Source organism: Saccopteryx leptura, chromosome 3 (genome assembly GCF_036850995.1).
Source record: "Saccopteryx leptura isolate mSacLep1 chromosome 3, mSacLep1_pri_phased_curated, whole genome shotgun sequence".
NCBI classification, from domain to species: Eukaryota; Metazoa; Chordata; class Mammalia; order Chiroptera; family Emballonuridae; genus Saccopteryx; species Saccopteryx leptura.
In genome coordinates, this window is record NC_089505.1 from 101,745,820 (window position 1) to 101,770,079 (window position 24,260).

At 39.1% G+C, this 24,260-nt stretch overlaps 1 protein-coding gene and 1 non-coding gene across 3 annotated transcripts in view; one reads left to right on the forward strand and one right to left on the reverse strand.

Annotated features, from left to right (window-relative positions):
- The window catches only part of MACO1 (macoilin 1), a 63,479-nt gene that overhangs the window by 13,579 nt on the left and 25,640 nt on the right, over positions 1-24,260 (forward strand). Inside the window, exons 2-6 of one of the 2 annotated variants that reach the window (XM_066375465.1) lie at positions 4,346-4,487; positions 5,966-6,092; positions 10,369-10,492; positions 12,660-12,838; positions 14,627-15,125. The exons of the other annotated variant lie outside the window; for it this stretch is intronic. Coding sequence (XP_066231562.1) covers positions 4,346-4,487; positions 5,966-6,092; positions 10,369-10,492; positions 12,660-12,838; positions 14,627-15,125 — 1,071 coding nt within the window. The remainder of the gene's footprint in view (positions 1-4,345; positions 4,488-5,965; positions 6,093-10,368; positions 10,493-12,659; positions 12,839-14,626; positions 15,126-24,260) is intronic. 2 annotated transcript variants of the gene reach the window in all.
- TRNAG-GCC (transfer RNA glycine (anticodon GCC)) lies at positions 13,858-13,933 on the reverse strand. The gene has a single exon. It is a non-coding gene; the product is annotated as a tRNA-Gly (tRNA).

Genomic DNA, 24,260 nt, shown 5'->3' on the forward strand with positions numbered 1-24,260 from the left:
TAGGGAAAAGGTCATGTACTGAGGATTGATTACCCTGTGGTAATTATGTGGACTCCAGAAAATGGTCTAAGTGACAAGTAGCCAGTGATACTAGGGAGGAAGGCACACTTTACTTGGAAAAAGAAGAATGTTCAATACTAATTTTCATTATTCAAAGATGATTAATCCATAGTTGGAGGGTCCTGCTAAATAGATTCAAGTAAAAAAATGGTTGTAAATGGCAAAGGCAGGGATAGAATGGGAGAAAAAGGAATCTATATCTGCTTTGAAAGAGTCACCACCATTAACCCTATTAATTGCACATGTGTCTTCTTTATTTCATTGGCACATGGATAGAAGCTTGTAAGACCATTGGAGGCATTACCGGTTTCCCTTGTTTTATATATTATTATGGAAAATCTCTCTCTCTCTCTTTTTTTTTTTTTTTTTTTTTTTGTATTTTTCTGAAGCTGGAAACGGGGAGGCAGTCAGACAGACTCCTGCATGCGCCCAACCGGGATCCACCTGGCATGCCCACCAGGGGGCGATGCTCTGCCCATTTGGGGCGTCGCTCTGTTGCGACCAGAGCCACTCTAGCACCTGAGGCAGAGGCCATGGAGCCATCCTCAGCGCCCGGGCCATCTTTGCTCCAGTGGAGCCTTGGCTGTGGGAGGGGAAGAGAGAGACAGAGAGGAAGGAGAGAGGGAGGGGTGGAGAAGCAGATGGGCGCTTCTCCTGTGTGCCTTGGCCAGGAATCGAACCCAGGACTTCCGCACGCCAGGCCGACACTCTACCACTGAGCCAATCAGCCAGGGCCTGGAAAATATATTTTTGTTGCAGTTATGCTTTTTAAGTTTTTGTTGAAGACGTTTTATAGTTCTTAGTAAATTTATTGGGATCAGAGTAACATTTTATACTTGATGTTTTCTCAATGGTTTAAAAGAAATATTTTGGAATACTATAATGCTTAAAATCCTGTCTACTTTTATCCCCTTTTAGAATGTCATTTCATTGGATTTAGCAAAACACATGCCCTTCAGTACATTTAAAGAAAGGAGTTAGGACCCTGGCCGGTTGGCTCAGCGGTAGAGCGTCGGCCTAGCGTGCGGAGGACCCGGGTTCGATTCCCGGCCAGGGCACACAGGAGAAGCGCCCATTTGCTTCTCCACCCCTCCGCCGCGCTTTCCTCTCTGTCTCTCTCTTCCCCTCCCGCAGCCGAGGCTCCATTGGAGCAAAGATGGCCCGGGCGCTGGGGATGGCTCTGTGGCCTCTGCCCCAGGCGCTAGAGTGGCTCTGGTCGCAATATGGCGACGCCCAGGATGGGCAGAGCATCGCCCCCTGGTGGGCAGAGCGTCGCCCCCTGGTGGGCGTGCCGGGTGGATCCCGGTCGGGCGCATGCGGGAGTCTGTCTGACTGTCTCTCCCTGTTTCCAGCTTCAGAAAAATGAAAGAAAGAAAAAAAAAAAAAAAAAAAAAAAAAAAAAAAAAGAAAGGAGTTAGGGTTTCTATAGTGCTGAGCAGTCATTTTAGGTTACTTGTCTTTTAACTTTTGTTCATTAACTTATAGGAGATAATAGGCATAACTTACTGATAAAGAGCAAAGAGAATACTCAATCAGGCAATTGTCATAAAAAGTTTATGATGTAAAAACCCTCTAAGACTGAATTAATAGAATTCAAGACTCGTTCTAGAGTAAAATCAGCTTTGTTAATTAGATTGCCTCTTGATTTTTTTAGACACAGGTCTACCTAAAAGGGGCGACTGAAGAAAGCTGATGGTATGGCATATGTTTGTGAAAAATCAAGTTTCCTTAGATATCTGTACTTCTAAATTGTGACTCAGTAAGTATTGGGTGTCAAGGAACAATCAAAGATATGAGAGTAGTTTGAAAAGAAATAAAATGTGTAAAAGGGAATCCCCTTGAAGTTACAGAATAACAAAGATGATCATTTTTGTATTGCCTTAAGTTGAAAGACTGAGTAATTAAAAGTGTTCAACAGGCTGCCATTCAGTGGATAATGCTATCAAATAGTGACACAGAATGTTTCTGATTAGGCTGGGATCCTGCCATGCCTTTGGAGCATTTGAGGCAGAGAACAGTTGGCAGTACTCACCTCCACCTGGGGAATGCTATGGCTAGAGACATGATAAGGTACATTCCAGAGACAGCCCCTTAGAAAACACAATTCATCAGAGAAGTAAATACATTTCCATGTCATTTCTTAAATGCCTTAGAAACATGGGAGAGGGGTTGTTATTTCTTCTTTAAAACCTAGAAGCAATTCTAGAAACAAGGAAAAAAGTCCTTTTAGTTTTAAAGCCAAGCACTTTGGCAATCTTGTTGCAAACTATATTTGTGCTCTCCAGTGCCTGCATGACTCAGTTGTTCTTTCTAATAAAATATGCCTTGCTCTCTGCTGGATCGGTGATGGGATTTAATGATTGAGAATGAGTGCCCTGTCCTCATCTGGCTAACATGACTCTAGTGAAATGAAACTAAAAGGTAGAATTTAGGATTCAAGCCTGTCTTCTGGTTTGCCTCGGGTTCCTCTGGTCTACAGTAAACCTCTTAATGCAGTGTTTTTCAACCACTGGTCCACGGACTGGTGGCAGTCACCCAGAAATTTTGTGCCAGTCCGTGAAGAGTTAACCAGCCAGCTGTTGTATGAAGACTATAGACCTAATGATCTTAGTTGGATTTGCTTATGCTTGGGGTGATTGCCACTTATCAGCTTGTATCATCGTTGAAAATATTATTGAGGTTGTCTTAGATACCTATGGAACTTATAGGCTTGTTCTAACAACCTTTTGCACGGTGCAGAGCATTTACAAATCATGCACATAGACAAAAAGCATTCAGACAAACTTATGTAGTATTCAGTGCATCATCGTACATATGGAGTTCGGAAATCAAGCACCTGCTTGTACTGTGTTGCACTGTTATGCTTGGTAAAATAAAACTATTCCTTGCACGTTCCTGTTTTCTGCTGGCTAGGTCACTGGTCCCCAAGTGTAAAAAGGTTGAAAACCACTGTCTTAATAGAAACTTATTATCAAGCACAAAGAGTTCTACCAAGGAATTAGTATTAGAAACTGACAATGTAAATTATGTATTTTGTTATGATACTGTATCCTTGAGGGTCATATGTATCTGTTCTTGACATCTTTTCCTATGTAGCTTCAGAGGGCACAGAAGGAGTCCTCAATACTGGAGCCTGTTTTCATTATATCTGCCCCCCGCCCAGATATATGTCTTTTTGTATCTTACTTTATTTCAAAATTATTTATTAAAAGTCTTGATTTTATTGTTGCTAGTATATATTCAAACAGCTAATTTAATCACATTATTATTGGAATATTTGTATTGCAAACCACCATGCAAGGCTCTAGCCCAAGTCAAAATGAATTTTTATTTCCAAGCTGTATATTTTAGAAAAACTTTTTAAAAATACCTAAATTTACTACTCCAGAATTGATTGGGTTAAGGACATGGAGTTAGGGGCTTATTAAATAGTTAGAACCTGAAGGCTTTTATTATCTGTTATACAGTTAATGAACGGGAGGAATGGACTGTGAGATTACTTGAAAAAGAATTTTTTTAATCCATGCCCTTACCTTGTTTTGAGCTCTGCAGTGGTTAGATATGTGTTCTGACTGGCTTGTCAAAGTGTGTTTATATTTAACATAAATCAGGCCCTCCTGATTTTACAGGGAGCACACATTTATGGAGCAAGGATGGGATGCTTTAGGGTTTTTTCTTTAATGTATTTTTTTGTGCTCTCACAGCCCTTACTGTTGTCATCTGCTCCCTAGGTTGGTTTCTGGCTATTTTGGGAAGTCATTTGTTTTTAATTTGGTTAATGCAGATGAAACCCACATAGGCAAGTGGAGAAGGGGGTGGGGGGACAGAATTCTTCAAGCATGTAGGGGTGTGCACCAAGAATTTCAAAGACTTCAAACAGGTATAGAGGGGTAGGGAAAGAGCAAATTGGGAGCCTTTCAACCATGACATTTTCTTCTAATGAAGAGCAGCTTGAAAGCTGTAATCTTGAGCGTGTTGCAGTCGTTTGAAGTCAGACACTTGCACATTTTAAAATAGTGGTGAGATTAAAAATTTTTCCCATCTGAAGCAGAATTAAGCATATTGGTCATCATCTTAGTTTGATAGTTATAGGTCCCAGAATGAATGAACACCAGAGCTTTTAAAATTTAGATGGGCCATGGCAACATCTCTTTTGTCTTTTATCTCCATTGTTTTCATAGCATATGATGATATTTTTTTGTCTCTTTTAAACAAAACAGTGCATTTTTCTCCTTCTAGTTGTTCACAAATGACCTTGAATTAATTGTGTTTTTATATTTTGCAGTACATTTTTATACCTGAAATTTCTGGTAGTGTGGGCACTTGTCCTCCTGGCAGACTTTGTCCTGGAGTTCAGATTTGAATACCTGTGGCCATTTTGGCTCTTCATCAGAAGTGTCTATGATTCCTTCAGATACCAGGGGCTGGTACGTTTATTAATACATGTTTTTCAAGTATAATGAAGTTAATAACCCTTTTAAGAAAATCTTCAATACCTGATTATAAAACTGTTTAAAATAGATTTTATTAGTAATACTTATGTGACCTTATTGAGCTAAATAGAGTCTATGGACCGAAACTGGCCTCTAAGTCTATTTTGTCTAAACCCATTCATCAGATCATAATCCCTACTCTGTCACTGTGGTGAGGAGAAGGGGAGCGGGGGTTTTCTGGAGGGAGCCAGAGTAGTGGAGGAGGAATAATTGCCCAGCTGGACTCTGAAGTTTTCTGGAGCCCCTGTCACTGTGTTTGTGATTGCCTTAGAGTTAGAGCAGTGCTTCCTAAACTTTCTGCTTTCAGAACCTGTTTACATTCTTAAAAATTATTGAAGACTCCAGAGAGCTCTTATATATGTGAGTTATATCCATCCATATTTACTATATTAGAAATTAAAACAAAAACTTAAATATTTATTAATTCGCTTAAAAAATAAACTCATTACCTGTTAACACAAATTACATTTTTCAAATGAAAGATCTATTTTCCAAAACAGAAAAGTTGGAAGATTGACTACAGTTTGCAAATTTATGTAATGTCTGGCTTAATCTTAAACCTGTAGCTCTTCTTCCTGGGCTTGGTGCTTTGGTCAGAGCAAATCCATGCATTGAGAAGATGATTTTGAGTTCATGTCCCACTGGTAATAGGTAGAGGTGTGCCCCAAGGAAGACTGCATTATTAAAATCATGAACATCAGCATAATTCTTATTACTACAGGTTTTAGATGTGGCTATGGAACACGACAGAACTACAAGGTCTGTGCCCTTCTTCTATTTAACTCAGCAGTTCTCAACACATGGTATGGGGGTCTCTGAGATCCTGTCAGCAGGTCTTCCGAGTCAAAACTATTTCCAAAATAATACTAAGATGTTATCTGCCTTTTCCACACTCACTCTCAGGAGTACAGTGGTGTTTTCCAGAAGCTACATGATATGTGCAACTGACTGAGTTCAGAAGCAGGTATGAAAAATCAAGCTGTCTTCCATTAAGCCAGACATTATATAAATTTGCAAACTGTAGTCATATGAGGCTCATACGTAGTCATATGGTTCATATGAGGCTCTTTCGGAGTGTATTGTGAGGAGAGGGGAGCTTTTTCTGTATTAAAATTTTAGTTCTTTTCTGTAACCCATCTGTGGAGCCCCAGTGAACTCGCTGTGAACCAACCTCAGTTTGTTGTGCAGATCTTCTTCATGATTTGAGGCCATAAATTAGATCACTCTTTAATATTACATTAACCATACTTTGTATATGGTTGACTTAAATGTTTAAAATTTCCTGTTATAATTTGCCCTGTAGTTACTGCATAGCAATTTCAGAGATTTTGTACAACATGCTTATAATAATCTCTGTTTGAAAATAACAAGTTCTAAGATGTGTTTTTATTTTGTTTTGTTTTTCCCTTTAGGCCTTCTCAGTGTTTTTTGTTTGTGTAGCATTCACATCAAATATAATATGTCTGCTGTTCATCCCCATACAATGGCTTTTTTTTGCTGCTAGCACATATGTATGGGTTCAGTACGTCTGGCACACAGGTAAGTCTTAGTGGTTTCTTAAATGGACAGAAATCTTCTAGTTAAACTTTTATAATGTGGTGATTAATCTTTGAATAAATTACTTAGAGTTGAATTTAATGTGGACAGTTTAAAGTTGTCTTTTCCTAATAAATTTTAATAATACCTTTAAAAAATAGTTTATCTTTTTTTATTATTGAATCAAAAGTTTAAGCCTGACCTGTGGTGGCGCAGTGGATAACATGTTTGGTTCGAAACCTTGGGCTTGCCCCGTCAAGGCACATATGGGAGTTGATGCTTCCTGCTCCTCCCCCTTTTCTCTCTCTCCCTCTCTCCCTCTCTCCCCCTCTCCCCCTCTCCCCCTCTCCCTCTCTCCCTCTCTCCCTCTCTCCCTCTCTCCCTCTCTCCCTCTCTCCCTCTCTCCCTCTCCCCCTCTCCCTTGCCTCTCTAAAAAGAATAAATAAAAATCTTTAAAAAAGAAAGAAAGAAAAAAGTTTAAGCCTGTATGATTTGATACCTTAATTGTTGCTGTTCTCATCATCATTTTTTTTTAAAGTTGAAGTGATTTCTATTTAGGTAGACTTGAAGATAACCATGTGCCAAATAGGAAAAATGTTCTGGGAGTTTCAGCATTGAAAGGAAGTCAGAGGTCATTTAGTTGAAGCCTTATTTGGTCCAAGAATTCCCACAGCATCCCTTCCACATGGTGTTCAGTCTCGGATTGAAAACCTGCAGTGACAGGGAACTTGCTGCTGTTGTTTCTGGGCAGCTGTAATAAAGTTCTTTCTCAGACTAAGCCAGAAGTTTCTCCCTTACACTTTTGACCCAAATAGGTCATGATTGTTTTTGAGCTCACTGATTTCTTAGAGGATATTAAAAGGCTTTCCCCAGAAAAAATATATGGGAATGTACAAAAATTTTCCTTAAAATTTCAGGAGGCCTACAGGTCATCCCCTCAAAGGCAGACATGAATCCCCTGCATTAGAGCCACACTGAAGGAGTGTAACCTCCATCCACATTAATACCTATTTCTTTAGAGAGTTAAGGACACTGTTATATCCTCTCAAGTCTTCTTTTCTGTAGGCAAGACATCTCTGGTTTCATCAGCTTTTCCTTGTGTGTTATTTTAAGCACTTCACCATCCTGATCGCCCTAGTTCTTAGTGGTTCTCTTAACCAGATTTTACTATTTCAGGTATATTCTGACTTGAGTAGAGCTACACAGTCACTTCCCCTCTTAGAGCTGTAATGCTGTTTCAAACTCAGATGAGATGAGCTGTTTTGGCAGCTCCACTCCACTGTGAAGGCCTGAATGTGGGATGCACGGGGATTGAGGACTGTCTCTCAGGGCATTTAACTTGTCTGCAAAGCTGTGTGAAACTGGATTCTTAGACTCAGCTGCAACCTGTAGGATTTTGACCACTTAGGTAGTGCCAACTAATGAAAGCTCTCTGGAGCAACATTCATCCTCCTCTCAAAGGTGCTTAGAGGATGATGTTGACCCATGTAGAAGAAAAACATCATTCGGCTCTTATTTAAAGTATCCACTGCGAGCATGGTTTTCTCCATCTCCATTTTTACCACTCTTTCATATATGACTTGATTTATAAGCTTGCTTTATGGTTTCTTAGTCTGCTTTCCTCTAATTAAAGTGATTTTTCTGCACACCAGTTTTTACTTCTGTTTTCTTGTCTTGGGCCTCAGTTTTGAGTGAGTTGCCATTTAAATTCGTCATCCTCTCAAGGTCTGTTTCTTCTTCGTCGTATGAAAGTGGAGTAATCTAGATAATGTTTTAGGGAGCCTTCCGACTCAAGTAATTGTGACTCTGATGAACTAAAATGATTCCCTAAATTACTTGAAACATGTCTCAGTAGTTGAGAAAAAAACTACTCCTACAACTATTAATAGAACCTATTGGGAACGAGTTCAGTGGGTGACCCACAGGGCAGCAATGACACTAATGTCGTAAACAATACTGGCCTCCCTTTAGCCCTGGGCTCAGAAATGTTTGTTGGAATAGCTAAGCTGTGAAGTATGTTTTAATTAGGAATGATTAGTGCTCAAACAAAAACAAAGTTTTGTGTTCTTACCGGCCCTGACAAATATAAGTGCAATTTATATAATTTAGAGTTAATTTCTCTTCCAGTTGTTAAAATTTTAAATTCTTTTTGAAGAATATTAGGAATGGTTGACAAAATTATGTATTGCCACAAAAGAATGATAATATATTTTTAAGTTCTCTTTCTTTGCTGTTAAGAGGGGAAAAATAGGATACACAACATGTATATACAACATGACTGTTACACTTGTTCAAAAATATTTTCAACATGATTTTATTTTATTATTTGATAGGTTTAGAAATACAGGCAGTTTATCCATTTTTTTTCTGTAATGTGCTTATGTTTATGTAACTTTAAAAATTAGGGGGTAGGGAATATAAATTTTTGAAAATGCATTTTGAAATGAATTTGAAGATACATTATCCTAAAGGTTGCTGTTTGTCTTTCTACATTATAAAAAAATCTTTTAATTTTTTTGTATGTTAAATATGTAAGAATGATTGAGTCTATTAGCACCTTCCTTCTTCATGGATAAAGTCTAAGAGGACTTAGGCATATTCTCCTTTGAAGCAGACTCAGTATTATTATCTCTGTAAAGTTGGACCCAGTTTGTATAAACTCAGGACCTCACTTTACTCTTCAGTAAAATAAAGAGGTTGGACTGAATGATCTTCTTTCTAATTCCAAAATTCTATGATTTTTTTGTTTATATGTTTCATCTCAGAGATCCTTAGCAAAAACCCCATTAGTCCTTTAGGTCACTGATTTTTCCCTTACATTCTCTCTTTTGTAACTTGCTTACCTTATATAGTCTCAAAGTAGCTCTTTCCACAGTTATTGGACCACATGCCTATGTAGTCCCATCTTTATAAAATACTCCTAATTAGTCATATTCTGACAAAGGTGAACCTAGCCTACAGATTTTGATTCTAAAACCAATGAAAATTATTCCATTATTTGCTTCTTATCCTGTTGCAAGCTGCTTTTTCCTCCCTTGGAAATTGTTTTTTAATTACAAAAAGAATATGAGATTATAGTTAAGAAAAAAAGTTTTTGAACAGTACTTACCATAAGTACTGTTCATTCTTACTTAATAATTTATTTTTTTACATACTAATTAATACGAGTTACAGATCTTCATTCTTTTGAAAGCTGCATTGTTTTATTATGTAGCTTAACCAAAATTAAACAGTTCCCTATTAATGGACATTTAAATTCTATATTTTTACTATTGCAAGTAATAATGCAGTGTATATTCTTATACATTTATCCCAGGGCTTTTTTATATTTCTGTAGGGTAAATTTCTGGAATTGGAATCTCTAGGGCAAAGGTATAAGTATTTTAAATTTATACTGTACTGCCGAATTGCCTTCTAAAAAGTTTGCTTCAATGTATATTATTGCCATGTATGGGAATGAATCCTTTCCCATACCCTTCCTATACTACTACACGTCTTTAAAATTTTTGCCTAAGCCTGACCAGGCGGTGGCGCAGTGGATAGAGCATTGGACTGGGATGTGGAAGGACCCAGGTTCGAGACCCTGAGGTCGCTCAGCTTGAGCGTGGGCTCATCTGGTTTGAGCAAAAGCTTACCAGCTTGGACCCAAGGTCGCTGGCTCGAGCAAGGGCTTACTCGGTCTGCTGAAGGCTCATGGTCAAGGCACATATGAGAAAGCAATCAATGAACAACTAAGAAGTCGCAACGCGCAAGGAAAAACTAATGATTGATGCTTCTCATCTGTCTCCATTCCTGTCTGCCTGTCCCTGTCTATCCCTCTGACTCTCTCTCTGTCTCTGTAAAAAAAATAATAATAATAATAATTTTTGCCTAATAGGTTAAAAAAATGGAATCTCATGTTTAAAGTTTGTGTCTCTCTAATCAGTAGTGAAGTTGAGCATCTTTTTGTATGTTTCTAGCCATCTTTGTATTTTCTTTTATGACTTGCCTTCATTGTCTATTTATAGTTCTTCAAATGCTAGGATCTTAACTATTAATACTTTGTTTTATATATAATTATATTGTAAATATTTTCTGCTAGGATGTTTGTCTTTTATTCCTACCTGTGATTCCATAGCAACTTTTGTCATAGAAAAGCTTTCAGTTTCGATTAAACTGCTTTTTAATTGGTTTGAAAGTCTTAATGAAAGTAACTGTAGTTGGGCCAGGTTTCAAACAATCCATCTGTTCTGTTGGTTGTTGTAGCATTGATGCTTGTCTCTCTGCCGCTTTTCCACAGAAAGGGGAGTGTGTTTGCCCACTGTGTCCCTCTGGATACTCTTTGTTTATATTGAAGCAGCAGTTAGATTTAAAGATCTCAAAAATTTTCATGTAGACCTTTGTCGTCCATTTGCTGCTCACTGGTGAGTATTATGATATTCTTCATCTATAATATAATTCAATTCAGTGTTTTCAGTGTAAATGATAAATTCAATTGTAATTTTTTTTCTTAGAGATTTTACGTAAAAGTAAGAGACCATGTAACATGGTAAAGAGCCTGAGCCCTCTATTCAGGCAGATGAGTGCTTGAATCCCAGCTCTGTCCCGGAACAGCTATGTTGCCTTGGACATGTCACCATCCCTAAGCCTTAGTTCTCTTTCCTGTATATTGTGGATCTATCACATGGGGTCATGGGGAAGATGCAACGAAGTGTGATATCTGAAAGTGTTTAACTTAATGCCAAGTACATTAGTGTCTCATAAATGTTTTCATGTTACCTATGTTTATCATAATCAGATATTCTAAAAAGTCTTGATAAACTATATGGCTATTTCGTCAAGCTTAAATGAATTTATAATTACTTTAACTAATTTACAAAAGCAAGAGAATATTAACAATATTTAAAGTAATATTTTCTTTTTTTTTATTTTTATTTATTTATTTTTATTTTTTTCTGAAGCTGGAAACAGGGAGAGACAGTCAGACAGACTCCCGCATGCGCCCGACCGGGATCCACCCGGCATGCCCACCATGGGGCGACGCTCTGCCCACCAGGGGGCGATGCTCTGCCCATCCTGGGCGTCGCCATGTTGCGACCAGAGCCACTCTAGCGCCTGGGGCAGAGGCCACAGAGCCATCCCCAGCACCCGGGCCATCTTTGCTCCAATGGAGCCTTGGCTGCGGGAGGGGAAGAGAGAGACAGAGGAAGGCGCGGCGGAGGGGTGGAGAAACAAATGGGCGCTTCTATGTGCCCTGGCCAGGAATCGAACCCGGGTCCTCCGCATGCTAGGCCGACACTCTACCGCTGAGCCAACCGGCCAGGGCATATTGTTTTCTTTATAAAATATAAATGAATATTAAAATATTTATTTAAACTTAACCATGAAACATTTTCTAAAATGAGCATGATTCTTGTTTATATCTATTGGGGAAATCACTACTTAATGTGTGTTTCTTTTAAACACACAAATTTTTGATAATATGGCAGAAACTAAAATAAACAGGAATGAACTAAAATATGTAGTTTCTAATTTTTAGAATTTTTTTCACAAATAAGTCAGTTAAATAAGCCTGGTCAATAAAACTTGTCACTTAAATTTGTAGTGAGATCACTTTTAGACTAATTGTGATTGGTAAGTTTTAAAATCAGTGAAGTTTAATATGAGTTTTGACAGTGTTTGTAGAGGCTTTGAGACTGATGATTTGAATGAAAATATTTCAACTTTTTATCCCCAAAATTAGAGTTGTAAGTACTGCTAGTTTAATTTGGTGTCACCAACCAAATGTTGGCACTGATAATATCAGATATTTATTTATTATTTGTTTAAAATTTTAATTCATTGATTTTAGAGAGAAAGGAATGGGGGTTTGGGGGGGCAGGGGAACATCAATCTGTCGTTCCACTTATGCATTCATTGGTTGACTTCTGTATGTGCCCTGACTGGGACCAAACCCATAGCTGTGGCATATCAGGACAATGCTGTAACCAGCTGAGCTACCCTGCCAGGGCTCTCCGATACTTATTTAAATGATAGACTGTTTATGAACTAATTTTTCAGGGATAGCTGGTGATAGTAACCCTCAGGAAGCAAGATTAAATTAGTCATCTGGATTTGACCCTGCTTCTGGTATTAAAAACCAAATGATGTCCTTTTGCTTTTTTAACATTTATAAAGTTTATTTATGACCACTTATAAAATCTCTACCCTGTTAGATCTTAAAAGCATACAGATGCCTCAATTCTAATAAATGCATAAGGCAGTTCAATGTTAATAATCAACAGCATTAGCCACTGTATCCAACAATCACTGTGGTTAATTTCTTGAGTTAATTTGAAGAATGTTAAAGTCTGATGGGCAGCATCTTATGATCTAACAGTTTCACTCTGTCCTGGAGGTTTGCTCTACGTGCCAACTGCTTCTGGCTTCCACAGCAGACACCACATTTATTTATGTGTTTACAGAATGCTCAGCTCTCATCATCATCTAGGATTTACTTCATAATTTCAGTCATAGGAGTCCTCGTGTGCTTGATGCGCGCATTTTTTTGTTTTTAACTTGCAATTACTGGCTGGATTATCTTCTTTCTAGTATTGGGTACCCTGTGGTGACTTTGGGCTTTGGCTTCAAAAGTTATGTAAGCTACAAAATGCGGTTAAGGAAGCAAAAAGAAGTTCAAAAAGAGAACGAATTTTACATGCAGCTTCTTCAACAAGCCCTCCCCCCAGAGCAACAGATGCTGCAGAAGCAAGATAAGGAGTCTGAGGAAGGTAGGTCTTTACCCTAAAGCTTTTGGCCCAATAGGTTAGTCATTATTTTTTTTTCTTTTGAAAAGTTGCTAGGACTTTGGAAGATTACCAGGGATTTCTTATTTTCTGGTATTCTTTAGAGTCATTGCTTTGTTTGGTTATGAAATACAGACTGTGAGTGATGTTTTCTACCTAGTGTCTGAAGACCATATACCTTTAAATATGTTTATTATTTTTATAGCTTATTTAATATTTTAGTATTTTATTATAAATATTTAAAAATATTATTCTCAGTAGCAAAATAGTATGTATAACTGTGCAAGTTTGTAACTGAAGCAAGCCAAGAATCAAAGTATATAAAAGATAGAGAAGTAGACAATTGTTTTATAAGTCATAATTTTTCTGAATAAAGCAAAGATGGGTAGGTCCCATTTTAAATGGTTCATATAATGCAATGTGGAACTTAAATGGAACCTTTTCTGTAAGGAATGAGCATGTAATCAACTTTTTTTAGTTATTATTTTTTTATTTTCTTTTTTTATTATTAATTTTAATGGGGTGACATTGATAAATCAGGGTACATATGTTCAGAGAAAACATCTCTGGGTTATTTTGACATTTGATTATACCCATCATCCAAAGTCAAATTGTCTTCCATCACCTTCCATCTGGTTTTCTTTGTTCCCCTGTGTGTAATCAGTTCTATAGATGAATTGACAGCAATACCAGATTTTTTTTTTTTCTCTCTTTTTCTGAAGCTGGAAATGGGGAGAGACAGTCAGACAGACTCCTGACCGGGATCCACCTGGCACGCCCACCAGGGGCGTCACTCTGCCCACCAGGGGGCGATGCTCTGCCCCTCCGGGGCGTCGCTCTGCCGCGACCAGAGCCACTCTAGCGCCTGCGGCAGAGGCCAAGGAGCCATCCCCAGCACCCGGGCCATCTTTGCTCCAATGGAGCCTTGGCTGCGGGAGGGGAAGAGAGAGACAGAGAGGAAGGAGGGGGAGGGGGTGGAGAAGCAAATGGGCGCTTCTCCTATGTGCCCTGGCCGGGAATCGAACCCGGGTCCCCCGCACGGCAGGCCGACGCTCTACCACTGAGCCAACCGGCCAGGGCAATACCAGATTTTTTTGGTTTGAGATTTGGAAGTTTGGTGTCATTTTTTTGGTTGATAGATGTCAAATTGTATTCTCTGGTATGGGGCAAATATCTCTTCAAGTAGACTTTGACAAATTGGCATGTGTAGACCTAATACAGAAAAATTTTTACAAATGACCTAATAAATGACACAGACTTATTACATCAGCGCTCAAGTTGAGAAAAAATGTAGATGCCCTGGATTTTAACATGACACTTCTTTAGTTTCATTTCACCTTTTTTTTCCAATGAATTTATTGTTTGTTTAATCCAAGCACTTTTAAAATATGGCCTCTTAAGAGTGTTATCTGCACCTCAGATCACTGTGTCCCTCTCACTTGAGTGATAGACAAGTTTGATTTCACTGCTAAGTGAAGCATGACTTAATTATAAAAGCCTCATCTTATTTTCGAGGCAAAACCTTTAATGGCTTGGTGTTTATAAATGATGGCAATTTTCTGAATGTTCACCTTCTCAAATTTATTTGGATTGGCTTTTGGAAGTTAGCATAATGTGGTGTAGATAACTGCTTATAAATGAGTTTGCAGGTTAATGTAGTGAGTTTCTAAGCATAGATAATGCAGTTTGTTGAATTTGTCTTTTCTGTGTTTTTGTACAACTAAATATTCCGGTGTGGGTTTTTTGTTTGTTGGTTTGTTTGTGGTATTGTAGCAGCCAAAGGATTGCCTGATATGGATTCCTCAATACTTATACACCACAATGGAGGTATTCCTGCCAACAAAAAACTCTCCACAACTTTGCCAGAGATAGAATACCGAGAAAAGGGGAAAGAAAAGGACAAGGATGCCAAAAAACACAACCTTGGAATAAATAACAACAATATTCTACAACCTGTAGACTCTAAAATACAAGAAATTGAGTATATGGAAAACCATATCAGTAGTAAAAGATTAAATAACGATCTTGTGGGAAGTACAGAAAACCTCTTGAAAGAGGACTCATGCACTGCTTCCTCAAAAAATTACAAAAACGCAAGTGGAGTTGTGAACTCCTCGCCTCGAAGTCACAGCGCCACAAATGGGAGCATTCCTTCATCTAGTAAAAATGAGAAGAAGCAGAAATGCACTAGCAAGAGCCCAAGTACACACAAGGACTTAATGGAAAACTGTATTCCTAACAACCAGCTGAGCAAACCAGACGCACTGGTAAGGTAAGTATGCCTGCTGTGTTCTTACCAACACTTTACAATAAACTTATCATAGGTCTTGGAAAACAAACACTTCCATATAGGCCTGTGGGAAGTGTTTGTGATCAGATACTGTGACTATTAACTCGGACATTTGACATTTTAGTGTTTATTTCACATGGGTTTGTTGGCCACCCAGTACTGCTGTCCTGAAGCATTGACTCCAGCTCTTTCTAGTGTTCTAAGAGGTGACAGTTACTATTTTCTGCTTATAACAAAGGTAACTTGATTTTCTAGTGGTATTGAGAAGCCTATCTTTAGTCTTTGGCCTTTTCTTTTTGCATATCCAACGTTCTTGTGGCACAGACACAAAGAGAAGAGTGTGTGTCCTGTTGATGCAAATCTCTTTGTCAGATAGATACCTAAAGGGGCAGTGAAAAAAATCCTCCTTACCCCTTGTGCTTACTTTTGTTTTTCTACTGGAAATGCAAAGTATCCACCAAATAACTCTGGGAAAGTTAGGTTGGAAAAGAAATCTCTTAAAAGTTCCACAGGTAGGCCTGACCTGTGGTGGCGCAGTGGCTAAATCGTTGACCTTGGAACGCTGAGGTCACCAGTTCAAAACCCCGGGCTTGCCTGGTCAAGGCACATATGGGAGTTGATGCTTCCTGTTCCTTACCCCTTCACCTCCCCCCCCTAAAATGAATAAATAATAATAATAAAGTTGCACAGGTAAATACAATGTTAGACATGGATTTTAATTAGAAATGGTGCTTTATCTTAATTAAAAGAATAACATTGTTGTATTACCTTGACTGGCTCAGTCTTAATTTTGCTGTATTTTATGTTTTGGGGTATTCTGTAAAATACTCATGTTCCTTTTACCTCATATCTTTCAATTTGGAAACTGGAATTTGAACTGTAGCTTTTTTAAATATGTAAGTCAAAAGGGCAATTGTAACTCCCTCCACAAAGTTAATCTTATATTCCTCTTACTTTGGCTTGTTTCTAAGGGGGAAAGCTTCCAGTAGTATAACTTATATAAATTAGATTATTAATTTGTTTTAATCTTTTGATTAGTGTAGCTAGGCTAAGGGAAATACACATATTTGTGTTCTGCTAATGGCTCTTGAAATTTTATAACCCCCCAGCCACTTGAAGCATACCACGCTGTTGTTGATGCCAGACTGGTGCCCATATGTTTGTTATGACATTCTGCTCATCATGCCCTGCAGAGAACCCTCCTCTAGGTGCCCACAAGAGAGAGAGACCAGTTAGTTGATCTTTTATTTCAACTATTCTGCAAATTTACTATATGCTATAAATAAAAGCTTTTGGTATCCTTTCTCCTATACAGTTTTAATAATAGCAGTCAACTCAAAACAATGTTCCTCTGTTGGGTATTGCGGAGAGAACAGTCAAAGCTCATTCTTGTGACACTATCTCACTTGGACACCAGTTGTGGTTGTTGATTGACTCTACTGCCTGATCTGCCTTCAGTAAAGAAGTTCAAGGACGCACTCAGATCACCAGTCTTCTAGTACATGGGTCCAGTGCCCTGTGCCTCCTTCTGTGATCACTAATGTGATGTGCCTGTCCCACAGTATTACTTTGTTTTAGGGAATGCTGTCTGTCAAATACATAAATATAAAATATTATATTTAAATAGTTTTATCAGTTTCCATAGGATTGTTTTTAACTTTCAGTGTAATAAGATAATAAGGAGATGATCTAAATATCCAACAACAGAAGAGAAATTTAAATAAATTATGTTTCATTCATTTGATGGACTTTTAATACAGACATTACAAAATTATATTTTTGACCTATATTAAACAATATAGGGAAGTGCTCATGATAATATTTTATAAAGAAAGTATAAAGCAGTTTTATTAAAAACATCTTTTTTTCTTAATGTACATAGAAAAAAGATTTGAAGGGAAAGGAACCAAAAGGATAACAATAGTTATTGCCCCATGGTGGGACTGGGGCTTTATTTTTTTTTTACTTTCATGCATTTCCAAATTTTTCCGTGATGAATAACAGGAAAGTTTATATAAGAAGACTATCTTCCTGAGCAAATTATCCAGCTTGGCTGTAGGAGGCCTTATCACACTTCCTCTCGCCTTTCTTGGCTGTCTCCTCTTTCCTCTTGTTTGACTTAGGTATGTTTTGATGAATATTAATAAGACTGTAACTGATCCAAGCCTGACATGTTTCAGTTAGCTAGAGAGTGGGTTTGTTCTCTTCAGGGCTGGTCTCAGTGGTCTCTAAGGCTCCTTCTGATGCAAACATAAACGGCTGGCACATGTGTATGAGCCCTTTGCTACTGCTGACACACCCAGGGTGTGGACAAGGTCCCACTGGTTGTAAGGAGAAAATTGAACTGCTCTTTTAAGTAGATTTTTAAAAAATCATTTGAAAGCCATTACTGTATTATTAGTGTATTGTTACTGTAAAGCCATTACTGTATTATTATATCAATTTACCACTTAGTGGTAAATTAATTGCAACACATTGTACAGCTATGTCTGTCTCAGTATCATGGTTGAGAATTGTTATATTTGAGGAACCAATTCAGTTACTTGGAGGGGCGGGTATACACCACATTCAAGGCGAATTCTTGTAGATAGGAATAGCTGTGAAAATGAGGTTTGATGGCCATTCCCTAAGAAGGGGAAAGTAGTCCTTCAGTTCTTTTTTCCATTTCTCAAAGCTCCAGGGATGTTCTGTAGTGTGCTCTATTCCACAGGTTGGCAAACGACTGCGCACAGGCTAGATCTGGTCCACTGCTTGTTTTTGTAAAAAGTTGTATTGATTTATGTAGCATCTCTGGCTGCCTTTGCATTATAGTGGAAGAGTTGAGTAGCCATGCATGACCTGCAAAGCCAAAGGTGTTGACTACTTAGCCTTTTATAGAAAATATATACTGATGATCACTAAGGTTAAGGAATGTAGGTGAAGGTAAGGAACTTGGGAGTAAGTGTTGCCTGTAGGATCCTTCCCAGGAAAATTTTGAGAACTTGCTAAAACCAGTTCAAAGCCCTCTTTTGGTTTGAGAAATACTTATTTTATAAGATGACTCAATTTCTGCCAGTCTGATTTCTTTTTTTTTTTTTTTTGGTGACAGAGGGAGAGAGGGGGACAGACAGGAAGGGAGAGAGATGAGAAGTATCCATTCTTTGTTGCAGCTCCTTAGTTGTCCATTGATTGCTTTCTCATATGTGCCTTGACCTGGGGGCTACAGCAGACCGAGTGATCTCTTGCTCAAGCCAGCCAGCATGGGGTCATGTCCCACACTCAAGCCAGTGATTCCGCGCTCAAGCTGGCGACCTCAGGGTTTTGAACCTGGTTCTTCCGTGCCCCAGTCTGATGCTCTATCACCACCTGGTTAGGCTCTGCCAGTCTGATTTCTGAATTCTTTACCCAGGATACTTAGAAACAGACTTATAATGTTGGTAGTCAAAAATATTTTTAATTCTAACATAGGAAGAATTCTAGACCAAAACAGAAAAAGCAGTGAGGAAGATCAGTTTTTTTAACTAAGTACTGGGTTAGGAGCAATGTAAATTAGAATGAGATTTGCGCAAGTTTTTTCTTCAGTGACCATTTAAAAAATATTTTAAGTGTGAAAAAATTATAGAAAATTTAGGTGGTGAAAATAGTCCCACCACTATGACACAAATTACTGTTAAATTTTGTTGTATTTTCATCAACTGTGTTTATATCATTATGGTCACAGTGTTTGTGTTGTTTTTCTGCTTTTTTCACTTAAATCATAATAGAAAGCCTTTTCCCAATTTTGCCTAACCCTCATTTTCACATGATGTGGAATATTCCACGGCAGGTCCGTGCGGTCATTCAGCAGTCACTCCCAGATTGGGCAGATCGCTGGGGGACACCTGAGCCGCTGTCCTGCAGTTCCAGGGCCTGGGAGCGGGAGAGCCAGTGGTTTTGTCTGCACTTGGCCCCAAGTTCCCTCTCAAATGCAGCCCGAGACTGCGGGGTTTCTTGGTGATTGTTACTTGTTTCAGTTTTCCTGGTGAAGGGAAAGAATTGAAAACTTGTGAGTACCCAATGTAAAGTGATCCAGATCCTGCAGAAGTGTTGAAGCAGACATCTCTTCTTGGTTTATTTCCATTCCACTCTTTTTATACCCAAGACAGAAGATTCATCTTTTTATTTTTAGCGCTAATTCTTAATAAGATGTCAACTCTTGAACATAGTTGAATAATGTCTGGTGTGAAGAGTCATAAAGGAAAATTATCCACAGTTTGCCTAGTACAGATACGTCCAACAAAACTGAGTAAAATTCATAACGATGATTATTTTTTTGGAACTTCAAGAGATCTATAAAAGACATTTTAAAAAATCTAAATTAGTCTCCTCAACCTTTTTTGTCAGTGAAGTCAAGGATCCCTAGAAGGATAAATGGCTAGTTCAGGTGACCCAGCTAGAGTGGTGGAGCCAGGACCAGAACTGAAGTTTTTTGACTTATGCCTTTTCTGTTATACCATGCTGCTTAAAAGAAGCTTATTGACTTGCTTTATTTTTCTGGTTTATATTTTTTAGTTTTAATTTTTAGTTTTCGTTTTTCAAAGTGAGAGGAGGAGAGATAGTGAAACAGACTACTGTATGCATGCCAACCAGGATCCACCTGGTGACCCCTGCCTGGGGCTGATGCTCTGCCCATATGGGGCAATGCTCGCAATCAAGCTATTTTTAGTGCCTGAGGCGGAGGCTCCATGGAGCCATCCGCGGCATCTGGGGCTGTCCCAATCGAGCCACGGCTGTGGTAGTGGCATAGCGAACATAACTGGCACCCGGGCACAACACTTTATTGGCGCCCCCCTCCCCTTCTACTATGCTTTTCTTGTTTGTCTTGGAGACCATTTGGTGCCCCTCTGCGAGTGGCACCCGGGGCATGATAGACTCCCTTGCACCCCCCTCGCTATGCTACTGAGCTGTGGGACAGGGAGAGAGAGAGAGAAGGGGGGTGAGGAGGAAGGGTGGAGAAGCAGATGGTCACTTCTCCTGTGTGCCTTGACTAGGAAACAAACCCAGGACATTCACATATCAGGCTGACGTGCTACCACTGAGCTAACTGGCCAGAGCCTATATTTTTGTTTTTGTTTTAAATGCATATAGGTAAAGTTGGTTCAAGGATTGGCACCAGACCTAGATTTTATGGTCCAATGACTATAATTTATAAAAGAAATGTTTAGGATTTCAGAATTCATGTATTTTTCTTTCTTCTAGAGAGATGCTTTTCTAAGTGTTTTTAAAAGTCTTGCTCTTGCCAAAGACACAAGGGCATACCTGTCTCAGAAGAGAAGGAGCCATCTAATTGTACCTTTGAAAGCTTACAGGGTTTCTGAGAGCTACTCTGGTTAGGCCTAGCTTGGGAGTTAGGCTGGTCTGAAGAGCCTAGAGTCACTGAGCATGGAATTTGCCTTTCAGGGATAATTATGGGGTAGGCTTAGCCTTATAACAGCAGACCTAAGAGCCCTGAACTGGAAGACTTAAGACCAAGTATATAACCATCAACTTACCCACGATAGAGGCCCATTGACTGTTTGGATGACCGGGGACCTGGGATGTGGGCATTACCTGGATAGTAAGTTCCAAGAAAGTTTGAAGCCATGGTGTGGGGGAGAGTCTGTTCTTCAGGGGAAAATGGAAATCTGGGGAAAGTTGTGTATATTGGATACTTGCTTTTATTTCTCTCTAAATTCATTTGGTTATTTCAAATACTAAAACGTTATTACTTATAACTTAGTTTGTTTATACAATTCTGCTTATTTGGAGACTTGAGCCTGGTGGCAGGGGATGGGGTGAGGTGGGGACTTGGGGAGGAAAAAACATTTGTCAGGATTTCTCAGCAATTTCTAAGCATGTGGGGCCCTGCCTCAGAGGGGGGCAAGGGGGAGAGGAGTGGTAGAGAAGCACTTCCGAGAGATTTTCACTTACACTGAGGAGTGTTTCAACTTACTATACTCCTGCCTAGGAACTAACTTAGCTTACCAGATCTGGGTCTTAGATATTTTTGGAGTGTATAGATTGATGCCGACATACTTTATAAATCGACTATATAATGTTCTAGCCCATCAGTGAATATATTGATGAGTATGGTGTTTTAGTAGGCTGTCATATGAGTGTGGCGCTAATTTAAGCTGGTGAGTGAACAAAATGTCATTGCTCTTCATTTCATTTTGTAGTCCGTCTAAACCTTGTATTTATGTATTACAATTTTAGGTTTCTTTTAAAATGGGGGTGAAGATAGTGAAAGCTGAAAAATAGCCAGCTTCCCCTTTAACTAGACTTGCTTGGTAGCACAGGTGGCCCAGGGGTGGTTTGACTGGCAGTTCTGTCTTCTGTGCTTCTGTACAATTTTATCTTCAGAATCCAACATTTGAGATTGTTGTGTGATCTCTGACTTACATAAACCTACTTAGTGTGGTCTTGCTGTTTGGGGAAAAACAACAGGAGACAGTTTCCAGTGCCTCATAGTTTTTGTTTCCCCACATTTTAAGATGTTTATACACAATTAAAAATTATATATCCATTTTTTAGATACTGATTTTTAATAATCAGCAGATTCAGTATAATTTGGTGTGAATAACTGAAAAAGAACAAAGTGAAGAGAATCCAAGAAGCCCCTATCTTGTCAACTTAGCATTTCAAATCAACAAGGAAAATTCAGGGCTGATGCTATTTACCAGAAGAACAAAGAGACATTAGTTCTTCCTGCAACCATCCATCTCCTTTCTCCTGTAGGGAGCTGTCTGGGGACTGGCCTGGAGCCTGGTTAGGAGTGGGTGGGGTGGCCCTTAGCTCCCAGGGCGAGGAAGGGCAAGGCCCTTGTTAGTTGGGGAAGAAGATTCATATCATGGAGCCGAAGACTGTAGGCACAAAGCAAGAATAGAATCCAAAGCTGAGACTTGACTGTGGGGAAGAAGCAAGACACAGCAGTCAATTCAGGAGGTGGAGCCTGTGAGGCCTTGGGAGAGGTGGCCTTTGATGAACCACTCAAGCCCTCCCCCAAGGCCCAGAGAAGTCCTAAGTGGGGAATCACAGTGGTTTAAGTGGGAAAAGTTACAAAGGATTCTCTTGAAAGGTGGAAACCCATCTTAAAAGAAGGTAATTGGAAAAACACCAAGATCAATTGTTAAAGGGAATCAAGTAGCAAAACATGATTTAGTATGAACCCATTACAAACGCTGGGAGGATATAGTTCTCATGTACATATAAAGTTATTTGAAATAGTATATATCAAACGGCCAATTGTAGTTAATTATAGGGAATGCTTACTTTGTACATTGTTTGTTTCTATATAGTTTGAATTTTTACACAGGCTTATTATACCCATGATAGAATATATTATAATGAGGGCAAGGACCTTCTTTTCTCCTGTCAGCCACAGTACACAATACTTTGCATAGAATAGATGCTTAATAAATACTGTTGAATGAATATTACCTTTATGCGGGAAATTATTAGAAAGGGGCCTCAGTACTTTCATTGCGGTGCAGTGTGGCTCAAAGGCTTTTGAAGTTGGAAAACCTACATATTTTATTAGACCGGGCCAAGGACCAACATCCAGTGTCAAATTATTTGTTGTTCTTTGGTAGGTTGTTACTGATTTTATTTCTAAAATATAGGAGACCTTACATTCTACACTCCTTTCCTTGGCATTTCCCAGAAATATTTGAACTTCAGTACTCTGTTAAGTATTATACTTTGGCAGTTCAAGAATTTCTGGAAGTTACAAAGGACAAGGGGAGAAAACTCCAAGGGACTGCTGTCAAAAACACCATTTGCTTTGGCCATGGTTGGTTATATATACTTCAGGGCCAAGGAATTCTAGGCAAAGCCACATCTCAGCCAGGAACAGCCAGAGAGGAAATCTCAGTTTGCTTTTTTCTTATTCATCATTTGTGATGGGTCTTCCCAGCCCTCCATTCCCTAGCCCTGGCTATTCGCCTTGTCTCTGGTGTTGTGGTAGCAACTGGAGAGAGCTGGGATCTCTTGTTTCTGTTCCAGTCTTTCCTCCAAGGAAATCCTCCAGGTTAGAAAAGGTGTTGAGTGCTGATAGGTCATCTCAGGTGGTGCTACAGTGTATTTGTTCTCTTGTGCATTTGAATACATTATTTTTTATTTATTTCTTTAATTTAGAAATTAAATTTAATGGAGTGACATTGATCAATAAGAGTACGTAGGTTTCTGCCTGACCAGGCAGTGGTGCAGTAGATAGAGCATTGGACTGGGATACATAGGACCCAGGTTCGAGACCCTGAGGTCGCCCACTTGAGCGCCGGCTCATCTGGTTTGAACAAAGCTCACCAGCTTGGACCCAAGGTCACTGGCTTAAGCAAGGGGTTACTCGGTCTGCTGAAGACCTGTGGTCAAGGCACATATGAGAAAGCAATCAATGAACAACTAAGGTGTCACAATGAAAAACTGATAATTGATGCTTCTCATCTCTCTCCGTTCCTGTCTGTCTGTCCCTATCTATCCCTCTCTCTGACTCTCTCTCTGTCTCTGTAAATAAATAAATAAATAAATATCTTTGAAAAGAGTATGTAGGTTTCAAGTGAACATCTCTATATCATTTGAATGAACTGTTGATTGTGTTGTGTGCTTATCACCCAAAGTTAAATCATTTTCTGTCACCATATATTTGTCCCTCTTGACTCTCCACTCCCGCCCCCTACCCGCTGGTAATCATTTTACTTTTATCTGTGTCCATGAATCTGTTTTTCATCCTACCTATGTCCCTCTGAGTACATTTTGCTGTATGTCAGGAGTAGTTTGCTCAAGAAAATCTGACCTGGGCCTTTAACTTGCCTGCTCTCCCTCTGTGTGCTATCTGCGCACGCAGCTCTGACAAACTGCTGCTGCAGCCTGACTTGCTGGGTGCCTCCTGATGAGTGTGGGCTGCCGAAGCCGCCCTTCCGCTTCACAGTGGCGTGGAATAATTTATTTGTAACAGAATCATTTCTAGCTGAGAGGGAAAATTTAGTAAAAATGTATGGCATTTTAGAATGAAGATTATGAAATCTGGATTTAGCGGTTCTAACTAGATTAGATTAAATACATGGATATAGCTACTAATAAGTTATTTGGAAATTACTAAGTGGAAGAAAGATATGGCAGATA